Source organism: Odocoileus virginianus, chromosome 34 (assembly GCF_023699985.2).
Source record: "Odocoileus virginianus isolate 20LAN1187 ecotype Illinois chromosome 34, Ovbor_1.2, whole genome shotgun sequence".
Classification (NCBI taxonomy): domain Eukaryota; kingdom Metazoa; phylum Chordata; class Mammalia; order Artiodactyla; family Cervidae; genus Odocoileus; species Odocoileus virginianus.
Window position 1 is genome coordinate 34,325,158 of NC_069707.1, and position 14,762 is coordinate 34,339,919.

The following is a 14,762-nucleotide window of genomic DNA, read 5'->3' on the forward strand; positions in this document are numbered from 1 at the left end:
CTATTTTCTTAATAATCAAGTATCCATATATGCATGGGATATTTCTGGGCTATTTTTTCAACTCCATTGATCATTTCTATATCTTTTTCACACCAATATCACTTTGTCTCAATCATTATTTCTTTTTTTAAAATGAGTCCTAAGTCTTTTTATCAGGTAAGTTTTGATTAAAACTCCATCTCTTCCTTTCTTTAGGATTTCCTTTTATTATCTGAAAAGCTCTTTGCTTTTCTATATAGGTTCCATCCTTAGTATTTTGTGACTTGTTGCTATTGTAAAGGAGTTATTTTTAAATATTTATTTATTTTTATTTTATTTTATTTCAGCTGCACTGGGTCTTCTTTACTGTGAGCAGGCCTTCTTCACTTGCAGAAAGCAGGGGCTTCTTCCTGGTTGTGGTGTTCAGGCTTCTCACTGTTGTGGCTTGTCTTGCTGTGTAGCCCTGGGCTCTAGGATAACCAGCTTTAGTAGATGCTGCAAGTAGACTCAATAATTGTGGTTCAGGGGCTTAGTTGCTCTGCGGAATGTGGGATCTTCCTGGACCAGGGATGAGACCAGTGTCCCCTACATTCTGAGATGGGTCCTTAACCACTGGACTACCAAGAAAGCCCAGGGCTTATTTTCAAAGTGCTGTTTTAATTGGTTTTTGCTGATGTAAAAGAAATACAATCCACTTGTGAAATGAAATATTTCCTGCCATACCAGTGGGCAAGAAATGTCACAGCCATCAGTGACTTGGGGCTCCAAATGTGAATGAGGGCTCCCAAAAGGGAACACAATACCTGTGACCCAGCAAATGCTGCCACCCCTGCAATGATGGCAAAGGAGCTCAGAGGAATGCAAGAAGCAACTATCTTCTGCCACTCCTTATGGTGAACAAGGAATTACTGACGTAAACAATCAAGAAACAGGGAGTGGTCCCAGATAGGTGCAGTGCATATGAAAGGAAAGAATTCAGTGAGCCCAGAGGCTTGAAAATTCCCATAGAAGAATGCTAAGTTCCTTAGCTTGATATCTGGTTTTCCTTACTTAACAATAATCTTTGATGTTCAGACTGCCCTCATTGTTGCAAAGTTGTATATAGCTTGACTCCCTCTCTCTGGCCTTCTACAGCAGTTTAAGAAGAGGTGGCAAGAATACACAGAAGAACTATACAAAAAAGATCTTAATGACCTGGGTAACCACAATGGTGTGGTCACTCACCTAGAGCCAGACATCCTGGAGTGTGAAGTCAAGTGGGCCATAGGAAACATTACTATGAACAAACCTAGTGGAGGTCATGGAATTCCAGCTGAGCTATTTCAAATCCTAAAAGATACGACACTGTTAAAGTACAGCACTCAATATGCCAGCAAATTTGGAAAACTCAGCAGTGACCAAAGGACTGGAAAAGATCAGTTTTCATTCCAATCCCAAAGAAGGAAAATGGCAAAGAATGTTCAAACTACCACACAACTGTGCTCATTTCACGTTAGTAAGGTAATGTTCAAAATCCTTCAAGCTAGGCTTCAACAGTACGTGAACTGAGAACTTCCAGATGTTCAAGCTAGATTTAGAAAAGGCAGAGGAGCCAGAGATCAAATTGCAAAAACCCATTGGATCACAGAAAAAGCAAGAGAATTCCAGAAAAATATCTACTTCTGCTTCATTGACAATGCTAAAGCCTTTGACTGTGTGGATCACAAGAAACTGTGGAAAATTCTGAAAGAGATGGGAGTACCAAACCACCTTACCTGTCTCCTGAGAAACCTGTATGCAGGTCAAGAAGCAACAGTTTGAATTGGACATGGGACAACGGACCAGTTCCAAATTGTGAAGGGAGTAAGAAAAGGCTGTGTTTCACCCTGTTTACTTAATTTATGTGCAGATTACATCATGCGGAACACTAGGCTGGATGAATCACAAGCTGGAATCAAGACTGCAGGGAGATTAGTCAACAACCTCAAATATTCAGATGATTCCAATCTAATGACAGAAGGTGAAGAGAGACTAAAGACCCTTTGATGAAGGCGAAAGAGGAGGGTGAAAAGGCTGGCTTAAAATACAACATTCAAAAAACGAAGATTGTGGCATCCAGTCCTATCACTTCATGCCAAATAGTTCGGGGACAAGTGGAAACAGTGTCAGATTTTATTTTCTTGGACTCCAAAATCACTGCGGATGATGACTGCAGCTATGAGATTAAAAGATGCTTGCTGGTGAAAAATTGAAAGCATTTCCCCTAAAATCAGGAAAAAGACAAGGGTGCCCACTCTCACCACTACTATTCAACATAGTTTTGGAAGTGTTGGCCACAGCAATCAGGGCAGAAAAAGAAGTAAAAGGAATCCAGATAGGAAAAGAAGAAGTGAAACTCTCTCTGTTTGCAGATGACATGATCCTCTACATAGAAAACCCTGAAGACTATACCAGAAAATTACTAGAGCTAATCAATGAATATAGTAAAGTTGCAGGATATAAAACTAACACACAGAAATCCCTTGCATTCCTATACACTAACAATGAGAAAACAGAAAGAGAAATTAAGGAAACAATACCATTCACCATTGCAACAAAAAGAATAAAATACTTAGGAGTATATCTACCTAAAGAAACAAAAGACCTATACATAGAAAACTATAAATCACTGATGAAAGAAATCAAAGAGGACACAAACAGATGGAGAAATATACCATGTTCATGGATTGGAAGAATCAATATTGTCAAAATGGCTATACCACCCAAAGCAATCTATAGATTCAATGCAATCCCTATCAAACTATCAATAGTATTTTTCACAGAACTAGAACAAATAATTTCACAATTTGTATGGAAATACAAAAAAACCTCGAATAGCCAAAGTAATCTTGAGAAAGAAGAATGGAACTGGAGGAATCAACCTGCCTGACTTCAGACTATACTACAAAGCCACAGTCATCAAGACAGTATGGTACTGACACAAAGACAGAAATATAGATCAATGGAACAGAATAGAAAGCCCAGAGATAAATCCACGAACCCATGGTCACCTTATCTTCGACAAAGGAGGCAAGGATGTACAATGGAAAAAAGATAACCTCTTTAACAAGTGGTGCTGGGAAAACTGGTCAACCACCTGTAAAAGAATGAAACACTTTCTAACACCATACACAAAAATAAACTCAAAATGGATTAAAGATCTAAATGTAAAGACCAGAAACTATAAAACTCCTAGAGGAGAACATAGGAAAAACACTCTCCGACATAAATCACAGCAGGATCCTCTATGACCCACATCCCAGAATATTAGAAACAAAAGCAAAAATAAACAAATGGGACCTAATGAAACTTAAAAGCTTTTGCACAACAAAGGAAACTATAAGCAAGGTGAAAAGGCAGCCCTCAGATTGGGAGAAAATAATAGCAAATGAAGCAACAGACAAAGCATTAATCTCAAAAATATACAAGCAACTCCTCCAGCTCAACTCCAGAAAAATAAATGACCCAATCAAAAAATGGGCCAAAGAACTAAACAGACATTTCTCCAAGGAAGACATACAGATGGCTAACAAACACATGAAAAGATGCTCAACATCACTCATTATCAGAAAAATGTAAATCAAAACCACAATGAGGTACCATTACATGCCAGTCAGGATGGCTGCTATCCAAAAGCCTACAAGCAATAAATGCTGGAGAGGGTGTGGAGAAAAGGGAACCCTCTTACACTGTTGGTGGGAATGCAAACTAGTACAGCCGTTATGGAGAACAGTGTGGAGATTTCTTAAAAAGCTGGAAATAGAACTGCCATATGACCCAGCAATCCCACTTCTGGGCATACACACCGAGGAAACCAGATCTGAAAGAGACATGTGCACCCCAATGTTCATTGCAGCACTGTTTATAATAGCCAGGACATGGAAGCAACCTAGATGCCCATCAGCAGATGAATGGATATGGAAGCTGTGGTACATATACACCATGGAATATTACTCAGCTGTTAAAAAGAATTCATTTGAATCAATTCTAATGAGATGGATGAAACTGGAGCCCATTATACAGAGTAAAGTAAACCAGAAAGATAAAGACCATTACAGTATACTAACACATATATATGGAATTTAGAATGATGGTAACGATAACCCTATATGCAAAACAGAAAAAGAGACTCAGATGTATAGAACAGACTTTTGGACTCTGTGGGAGAAGGCAAGGGTGGGATGTTTCAAGAGAACAGCATCGAAACATGTGTATTATCTAGGGTGAAACAGATCACCAGCCCAGGCTGGATGCATGAGACAAGTGCTCGGGCCTGGTGCACTGGGAAGACCCAGAGGGATCGGGTGGAGAGGGAGGTGGGAGGGGGGACCGGGATGGGGAACACATGTAAATCCATGACTGATTCATGTCAATGTATGACAAAAACACTACAATATTGTAAAGTAATTAGCCTCCAACTAATAAAAAAAGTAAAATAAAATAAAAGAAGAAAAAAATATTAAAAAAATTAAAAAAAATAAAATCACACCACCAGACGGTCCTATTAAAAAAATAAAAATAAAAGATGCTTGCTCCTTGGAAGAAAAGCTATGACAAACCTAGACAGTGTGTTGAAAAGCAGAGACATCATTTTGCCAACAAATGTCTGTAGAGTCAAAACTATGGTTTTTCCAGTAGTCATGCATGGATGTGAGAGTTGGACCATAAGTCAGGCAGAGTGCCAAAGAATTGTTGCTTTTGAACTGTGGTGCTGGAGACGACTCAAGGGTCCCTTGGACTGCAAGGAAATCAAACCAGTCAATTCTAAAGGAAATCAACCCTGAATATTCACTGGAAGGACTGATGCTAAAGCTGAAGCTCCAATAATTTTGCCACCTGATACAAAGAGCCAACTCATTGGAAAAGACTCTGAGCTGGGAAAGATTGAGGGTAGGAGGAAAACGGGGCAACAGAGGATGAGATGATTGAATGGCATCACCCACTCAGCGGACATGAGTTGAGCTAACTCAGAGAGATGGTGAACAGGGAAACCTGGCGTGCTGCAGTTCATAGTGTTGCCAAGAGCAGAACATGACTTAGCGACTGAGCAACAACTGAAATGCTGCCTCCCGGGCTCAGAGTCATTAACATTCCCACCAAATAAAATGACTCTCTACTTTCTGGTTGTGACGAATTTTTTGGTCAATAGGCTTTTACATATTAACTTTGTATACAGTTCCCTTCTTCATTCACCCATTAGTAATTTATCTTCTGAGTTCATAATCATATCAAGCAGATAATCATATCATCTATAAATGCAATTTTATTTCTTCCTTTTTAAGTTCTATATCTTTTAACTTCTTGTTTTAAAATCTTAATGCACTGTCCACATCTGCTAGTACCATGTTAAATAAGTGGTCAGAGTGAAAATTGCTTGTGATCTTAAATAATTCCTTCCATATTTTATAACAAAGTAGATATGTTATTCATTTCTGTATATTCTTCATCAGATGAAGAAGCACCTTTCCAATCTTAGTTTACACATTTTTTAAAACCTCATGAATCATTATTAAATTTTATCTATTTTTTTCTGCATCTATTGAAACAGTTTCTCTCCTTTATTTAATCAATACTGTCTATTACACTGTTTTTTTTATATTAAATCAACACTGAACTCCTATGATAAATGCTAATTTTACCATTTTTATAGATTATGGATTCTGATTATCCATGCTTTGGTTAGGATACTTGCATCGATTTTCATGAGTGAGTTTGGGCAGAAATTTCCTTTTTCATGCCTCCCTGATATCAAGCATATTAAGCCACATAAAATTACTTGAGGAGTAGTCCTTATTATTTTGTTCTCTGTAAAGCTGTGTAAGATTGAAAAACGTTTTTAAGGTTCAAAAATTGATTTACAAATTAAACAGAAATAAATAAAACCATTGTTTTCCTTATGGGAATACTTTTTTGGCTACTGATTCAATTGCTTTAATGTTCATATGACTTTTAACATTTTCCCCCTAGGTCAGTTTTATTAATTTTTATTATTCTAGAAATTTGACTGTGAGTCCTCATAGTTGGGCTAACTTTGCAGAGTAGACATTATCAGAACTACATGTAATAAATGAGTTCTTATGATTTTTGTTTGTTTTTTCATAAACATTTGCCCCTAACAATATATTTGGTTTATTCTTGACAACAGATATTCTTCTGGTATTATTCTATTGCCAAATCATTTTTATATGATCTGATTTATGGAATAAAAATTTAATCACAGTTTATCTTATTTACCTTTATAGCCATGCCATTCTTCACATATATAATATATTCTTAATCCATTTAATCTGAGACTTAATTCAGAGGACATTAAGGATGAGGGAGAGAGTCTGACCTTTACTTTGAATAATTCTGAGGCATATAGAGCAAAGAAGTCAGAAATATAAATTATGTTGCTAAAAGGAGAGCAACTCATGCTTATTACTGAGGTTTTAATTTTTTAACTAAGATGGAAATCATCTTTCAATTCTAACTTAAATCTCAACTTGAGTCATTTTTGAGAAATCTAATCAAAACTATTCTGTTGTTGTTAAAAATGTAGCATTGATCACAAAATATTTGTGAAGTTCCTTCCATCTGACAAGAACTATCCTGTCATATAAATCTCAAATATCAATCTCCTTCAAATCCACAGCTTTAATTAGGAATGTTAGAGGTAGAACTGTAAGTCAAGCAAGACAGCAAAGAAATACCAGAGATTACTTTTAGAACCAGATGCTATTTTGTCAGCTGACTCATAATAAGAGGCTTATGCTAAACTATAGATATTCTTGGCAACTACAATGAAACAATTTAAAAGCTCCTCTAAGCTAGAAACAGAAAAAGATAGTATACATGTTGTAGGAAATAAGCATTGTTTCATAAAGACCAAATCACACAAAATTAATTTAATAGCACTCAGAGACTGATTTGCAAACCTTACTGGTAATGGGGGAACAGTCGATAGGCCAAGTCAGATTCTCAGGGCTCTTTACAAACAGGAAGAGAACTGGTTTTGGGGGCTGAACTATTTCAGACCACTAGGGTAACCGTAAAGAAATAACTATTTCAATGTTCCAATAGCACTTAGTTTACTAAAGCAGTGAATTATTCCAACTCTGAAATACCCAAACTGTTTCTCAATAGCTGTGGCCTATAGCGAATCAGCAGGACTCTGTGCTCTAGCACTTTACATTCATGCCTGGTTCCAGGCTTACACAAATGCCCTAAAACCAAGTATTAACCTCTGTCAAGTATTTCGAGAAAATAAGATGCTGCCAAGTAGAGCCCTGTGGGTGCCTGACTTAACTTTCTCTGAATGTCTACAATGAAAGGGGCAGGGAATTAACACTTGATTGTGACCACTGTGCTGAATGCCCACATATTTACATGAGAAAAAAACATTTTCGAGGTTGCTGTTGAAGGATTAACTCTTAGTTGAGATTGTAACTCAGTGGGACTCCATGGGACCTTCTCAGGACAGAGTCCTTCCCCATGTCATCTGCTTGTCTTTTATTTCTAGGAAATCTGTAGTCTCCCAGGCCTCCTGAGTCATAAAAGCCTGGCTCAAGAATTAATAATAAAGTCCAGAACAACAACAACAAAAAGAAAAAAGAAAGTAATGACTGAAAGAATGGAACATGTAGTGACAAAAATAGCAGTTGGTCCAGGAGAACTGGTAAGAATTTAGACAATAAACCTTATATATGACAGCCATAGAATATTTAGTTCCTCCCTAAAGCACCTAGATAACAGTAAACTAATGCACATTCCCTGAGTTGTTTTACGGATGCTAAACCCTGCATCAAATCGAAGAAGCTAACTACTTGACGACTGTGAGCACATAGACCCCTACTGAAACCTGAGGACTGATGGTGTTAACCCCAGTAACACTGCCCTGTTATCTCACCATCAACCAATCAGAGAACTGTCATAAGCTGATCACATAACATGTGACATACCACCCCCCACCCCCACCCCCATCACTTTGCCTCTAAAAATGCTCTGAGGAGTTTGGGTCTTTTGAGCATCATGGGCTGCCTCACTCTCTTCGCTCGGCCCTGCAATAAACCCTTTTCAGCTCGAAACTCTTATGTTTCAGTTTGTTTGGCCTCACTGTGGGTTCAGCACACAAACTTGGCATAGACAATAAGATTATGGAAATTTTTTAAAGAGCAGTATAAAAACGAACTAAATTTTCCAGGCCTCATCTACTATCTACGTACACAACTATATCCACCTATGTTTTCCTCATTATTCCAAAGAGGGACTGTAGTCAATAAAAATGTTTCTTAATATGAAAAGTATTCCTTTGCTAAACTGGCTAGTGCTCTTGAGTTTAATTATGCCCAGGCAGGTTTCTATGTTAGCAAAGTGTATCTCAAGTTAGAGCAGTTTTATTATTTGGGGTTAGGTTACCAAAACACAGGAAGACTGGCACCTTCATTAAATTGAAATATGTACAACACATCTCCCATCTGGTACAAGTGAATTTACCACCAAGAAACTTGGAAAATGTTTGAAAATCGGTTATACAAGTATTTAGGAAAATCTAATAGCATCTCATAAATACTTTTTCAACTTAGAAATTTAACACTAAAAAGGCAAATGAAGGATTATATATCCAGAGCTTCCTGGTCATGGATGTAAATCAAATTCAGTATCTAAGCAGATATACTAGTTTCTTGACATACTATTTCTGTCAGAGTCTGGCAATGGCTCTGATTCCAAAAGCAATTACTGGGAAAGAATTTAGCCTCAACTATTTAGAAAAGTGACTTTACTAGATTTACAAACAAGGCCCTACAATCTTCCATTTCCTCAGCAAGATATTATATCAACCAAGCTAAGCATGTCATCATGACTGTAATTTACGTGATGTGACATGACAGTTAAGATGTACTGTGGTAATTTGTGAGAGCTTGCAGTATTATTGTAGTATCAAAAATTTATATGGTTCAGTTATTAAAGCAAATTGTTTCATTCATACTGAGATGTCTGACAGTAAACCACCGAGGGCTTCCACATTACATTAAAAAATGTCTTCCATATTCAAACAATTTGCACACCCTGTTACCAGTACTTTGTTCACTGAACAGAAACTGAAGCCCAGGCAAGCACAGCTTTTTAATGTGAACATGATCTGTGCGGGATGTGAAGTACTTCATCGTGGGTGGTTAACAAGGAGCAGTCCAGACAGGATAAGGAAAGTTATCTTTGGGAACCAATACTACGAACAGGATGTCCAAATGCTTTGCTCTGATGCTATTTCATGTCCTATTTGCTTGCCTTCCTTCTGTCAGTTTGATTTTCAGCCAACAGAAAGAAAAAGCATATGGGCAAAGAAAAAATGATGGAAAATATGGCAAAGAATATTCTATTTTAAAAAACTACCTATATAAGTAAACTTCACTGTGGGAAGAAAAGTAAGACCTCTGAAACTCATCCAATTTTGATCCATGGTTCTTCTCTAAAGTCCTCAGAGAAGTTGGAAAAAAAGACAGCTTCTGGTTTTTTTGTTTGTTTGTCTCTTGGCAGTTTTAAGCTATAGACATTTGAGTCCTATGTGCTATTTTATTCTTGTTGGGTATTCAGGAAATTTCTAAATAGAATAGAATAGAAAGACCTCTTGTTGGAAAGGGCTTTGAAGTAACAGCTTAATTAGATTTTTATTACAGCTGGAAAATTTTATGCAACATACACTCTCTCTTTAAAAATAAATATTCATTGAAAAATGTGTTTTACTCATTTACACATTTTTCATAATGGTATTTAGAGGCCTGTAAAAATAAGAAACAGGCCAAAAGTTATAATGTTTTCAAACAAATAGAACCAGTAGTTTCCATTGATATGAACTAGCAAGGTTTTCTGTCTTAATGTTTACACACCACTAGTTATTAAAATATTTTTATTTAATCATGAAGATTTTCTCCAAAGTAAGCTATATTTTTATAGTTGAAATCTAGTCTTAAATAGTTTCAATTTGCTAGAGGATTTTTCTGGGACTGACAATTTCTGGTGTGATCAGGTCATTTAATTATGAGCTAACAAGGTATTAAGTTTCACAGACCAAGCAAGTATTCTCATTTAGAATTTCTATATCAAATTTTGTTTCCAATGAATTGTTAAGCAAAATAAAATAAAATGATAAAAGCCAAGGAACCTATCTAGTTAGAGTTAATTCACAAGAGAGGGGAAGAAAGAAGCACCTTCATCTCTGAAAGCGCTACATTTGTTTATCTGTGAGTGTGTTTTTTTTACAAGTGAGTCAGTGGGCTTGAAACAAACATGTGCTTTCAATCTGGCTCTTCTTTTATGGTAGTTCTCTTCCTGAGCTCCAGGAAATATGGTATTTATTATAAGCTTCATGGCAAGTATTAAATTAGTTATGTAATAAATTTCATTTCCAATTAACATTCTGACAAGGTAGAGAAAGTAGCTCTCTTGAATACCAGTTTTGAAATGAAATAGAAACAGATGAGAAAGACTCCGGTAAGTATTCCACCACAGACAATTCTAGAAAAACAGCTATTTCAAGTAAACATGACACAGTGTCTTCCAGTATCTACCATCTGTTTTGCAAAAAAAAAATACCTAAAGGCTTCATTGCTTTATTTGTTCTTTCAAAATGTTTGACACAGGATAGCAACTATATAGAATTGTGATGTGGGGATGCAAGCACCCATGGGGCAGGGTGGAAAAGTCCAACTTAATCTGATTCAGTTGGTTCCAGCAATCCAATCAGTATATATTTGATCTCATCTTCCTTTAAAGAAAGACAATATAAAACCCAATCTTATTGATCAACTGAAGCAAAGTAGCAGGAAGCAAGCACTGAAGGACTCACCTTGTTCCCCAGGTAAGGCGCTGGCGCACTCCAGTAGTAGGTCTGGGGCAGGGCTCGGCGGGCCTCCACGCTGCTAATGCTGATCTGCTGCGGCGAGTCTAAGTCCTCCAGCTGGGGGCTCACTCGAACACGGCCAGAAAGGTCAGTCAGATACCAGCCACTCATGTCTTGTATCTTAAAGAAAACACACAATCATGGTCACTTAAGAAAAGAACCCAGACACTTCTCTTTCCTATTTCTGTAGTGTTCATATTTTGAAAATTAATAACACAAAAACTATGAACATTTAGGAAAATATAAAAGTTGTGTATATCATTAAACGTCTCATATGTTCTCACCATTATTTTTTTTCTTGATGTTTCTAGGAGTTTGGATGATATTATAGTGTCATCTGTTTTTATTAATCCCGTGTGATTTTTAAAAATTACGATTTCAAATACTACTTTCTTAAAAAGTCATTTAAATTCACACATAATTTTGTATAAATTATCAAATAGTTGAAGTTTGAATTTCCCATTTTTCACTCCACTAGTGCTTTCCAGTTTCTTATGGAAACAATTATTTCAAAAGGTATTATATATGCATTTGTAAAGAAGAGGAAGAAAAGAGAAAAGATATGAAAGGTAGATTTTCATTTACTAGTTCCTTTATTTTCATGTATTTAAATTTCAATTTGAGGCTCCAGGATAGTTGAAAACACCAGCTCACAATACTGTTCCTATTCCTTCCCGTGGGGTCAGGAGTGCTATAAGAACTCCTAGTCTTGATCCTTGGCCCAGACAAGGAAGGAACATTTAAGGAGGAATTAGGGAAAGATGACTTGCTTTTACACGTTTATTCTCCAGCTATGTGCGGCACATGGTACAATTCTAAATTTAAACCGTCCTACCTAGTCAGGACATAAGACTGGATACTGAGGTTTATGGCTACCAGGGACCCACAAGTCACGTGTGAGCTGCTTGGCGTTGTGGGTAATGGGTAGCAGAATGGTAATGGTGATCACACATGGATGAAATATTTTTAAAATTTCTTCATGAAGAGGTCATTTGATTCTGTATCTCCTAAAGCTGTGGAACTGCTGGGACTGCCCTTGTCAAAAGAGAGAGATTCAGTGAAGGTTTGTTGGACAGAAAAGCAGCAAGATACATACTACTACTCTTGCCTTTCCAACATCCTTCATCAGACCTCCAAGGACAGCCCAGTGAGAGTCACAGAAAGTTCTTTCCAGAAAAATGCCGGAAATGCAAATATCAGAGAACCTAGTTTCTGAAGTACGAGGCTGAATGCTACTTCTGCTCCTCTGCTAACCATAAAACTTTTGTACATTAATGGAACAGTCTAGAGGGTGAAGTTAGACTAGCTTTTCATTTGCTGTTGGTTCTACACAATCTGTTCCATAAGCAATACTTGATAAAGTATGCATAGGTTCATGTAGGTATGAAGAGGACAATCAGAAACTACTCATAATGTTTCAGACTTAAAAGCAACACAAATAGACAAAATTTTCATAGCTGTATAAAGGATTAGTTAGCTCATTAAAGCTGAAAGGCAGTAGTGTTTGGAATTCAGTTTTATTAAAATAGTGATCTTTGTAAAATCCAACTCTAATCCCAACACCCCCTGCTAAAATCCTTCAGTTATTCTCCAAGGATAAGAGCTCAACTTCTGAGTAAACTCAACCACGTGCATCTAGTTTCTCATTCCCTCTGTAGGTTTCTCCTCCTTTCTCCAGCCTGTTTCCTGGTATTTTGTACTCCTAAGTGCTGCCACACAAACCATTTGAAATTCCCTAAAGGTCCTCTTTCATAAGGAGACAAACTTCTGTCTGTGAAGGGATGAAAAATCAACGAGTGTATGACAGGCAAAGGAGGTGGGAAGAAAACAGGTTCATGTTTATGGTAGAGGAAGAATACCCCAGGGCTTCCCGGGGCTCAGTGCTGAAGAATCTGCCTGCAATGCAGGAGACCTAGGTTTAACCCCTGGTCGGGAAGATCCTCTGGGGAATGAAATGGCAATCCACTCCACTCTTCCTCCCAAGGACAGAGGACCCTGGCAGGCCACAGTCCATGGAGTAACAAAAGTTGGACTAAACCACCATCACCACCACTAAACATGTAATAACTTGAACTTTTTCAAATCAATTAAGAATGAAGATCTTCAAATTTAGTTTCTACTTTTAACAAAGAAAGAGCTATGGCAACATCAAATCACAACTAAAGACTGGTGGGTAATAGGTATTATATACATAGCTGTTAAAGAAGTTTCTCTTAGTGTATACCAAAAATACTGGTGAATGCAATTCATAATCCTTCCTATCACAATTAGATGTCTTCTCTGCCTCTGAGGCTAAGGCAGCATTAATTCCATCATTGCTTCACATACTAACCATGGAGACTGAAAAGGCTAGTGTTGACTTATTATAAGAGGTTCCAGTTTACACACTGGTACAAAATCTTAAAGGCTTTGGTCAAAGAGACACAGCTAGTATTTGAAAGAAAATTCCATCACTTCTCCAAGATAAGTTTAAGTAGAAGCTCACTACAAGAAAAAAAAGTTAATTTCTTATAGAAGGACAATAGCAAGAAGCCCCGTGGAGCAGCACACAGAATTCAAAGGCTACTTATTGCTTACGTGGCCATAGGTCCAGTAGGAGCTTTGACATCTGTTTGAAACTCCTGAACAGAAGCACTCATCACAACCTTTATGATTATCCTCTTGCAAATTGAAGAACCCAAATTTGCAGCGACTGCAGTCTCCTCCTTCCACATTTTCCTATAAACAGAGAAGTAGGTTACTAACACAGGTGCCCTTCAAAATAGAACATTGTCTCTATTTCTGCTCAAGAAAAATATAAGTTGTATATTCTTCATGTTACCTCTCAACTTTATTTAATGTATAATCATGGCAGGTTGATAAGAAGTCTAGGGGTCCCCAAGGAGAGAGAGGTATGGAATATTCAAGGAGGAAGAAAGGACAAACTTTTTTTACCTTTTTTTCCTCTACATTCCTTAGGATTATATAACAATAATGTATCCTGCCTGAGGACAGTCTCTGGCTAATTCTGTTATCTTAAAACAAAAATTATGGGAGTAGGTCTAGTCTTTACAAGGATGTATCCTGCCTGAGGACAATCTTTGGATTAAATCTTCTAGCCAACTCTGTTATCTTAAAATGTAAATATGGGAGTGGGTCTGGTGAGGTCTTTGCAACCTCCAGACATTCTTTGGATTCATTGGAGAGTATATAACTCCATTGCTAACACTAGCAAAAGGGGTACTCTTTTGCCCCCTTCTGATGCCTATGTCAGAAGCTTTCTCTATCTCCTTTATACTTTAATAAAACTTTATTACACACACACAAAAAAAATAAAAATCTTCTCAAAAATTTATTAACTATATGCTGTCCTAACCACACTAGTAGGAAATAATGTTAGATTCTAAATAATGTTAGATTCTAATCTACTGCACCAACTTTCAATTTGATCTTCATCTTTGTCCAGAGGGGAGCAACTGTCATGATAAATCCAGCAATAACTTAAGACATTTGGTTCAGTGTTTAACATTCTATGTTGTTGAACTGCTTCCTCTTAGAACACACGATACATGATGAAATAAAAGATATTAAGCTGATACATAAATGTAGACTAGAACATTGATATTATACAGATGGTAGAATATTTTTGACACCACACATGAAAAATACAAATCTTTGAAGCAGGCCTAAGAATGAGACAGGTAGAGAAACTGGGCAAATAGTCACATTATTTCCCTGATGAGATACAGTAGGAAAGAAAGAAAGTTTTCCCTAGTTAATTTTCAGTGTTTCCTTTAACACACTGGTATAGTCAGTTAATCATAGAGCAACATTATGGGGAAAAAATAATTCTCATTCAGTGACTGCTCTCTAGATTGGCTTCATTAATCCTAGACCCAGTATACTG

General features: G+C 37.0%; 1 protein-coding gene across 2 annotated transcripts in view; it reads right to left on the reverse strand.

Moving 5' to 3' along the window:
* Positions 1–14,762, reverse strand: part of LAMA2 (laminin subunit alpha 2) — a 677,031-nt gene that overhangs the window by 367,762 nt on the left and 294,507 nt on the right. For both annotated transcript variants that reach the window (XM_070461486.1, XM_070461485.1), the window contains exons 11-12: positions 13,454–13,594; positions 10,823–10,996 (exon numbers count right to left, since the gene is read on the reverse strand). In XM_070461486.1, coding sequence (XP_070317587.1) covers positions 10,823–10,996; positions 13,454–13,594 — 315 coding nt within the window. The remainder of the gene's footprint in view (positions 1–10,822; positions 10,997–13,453; positions 13,595–14,762) is intronic.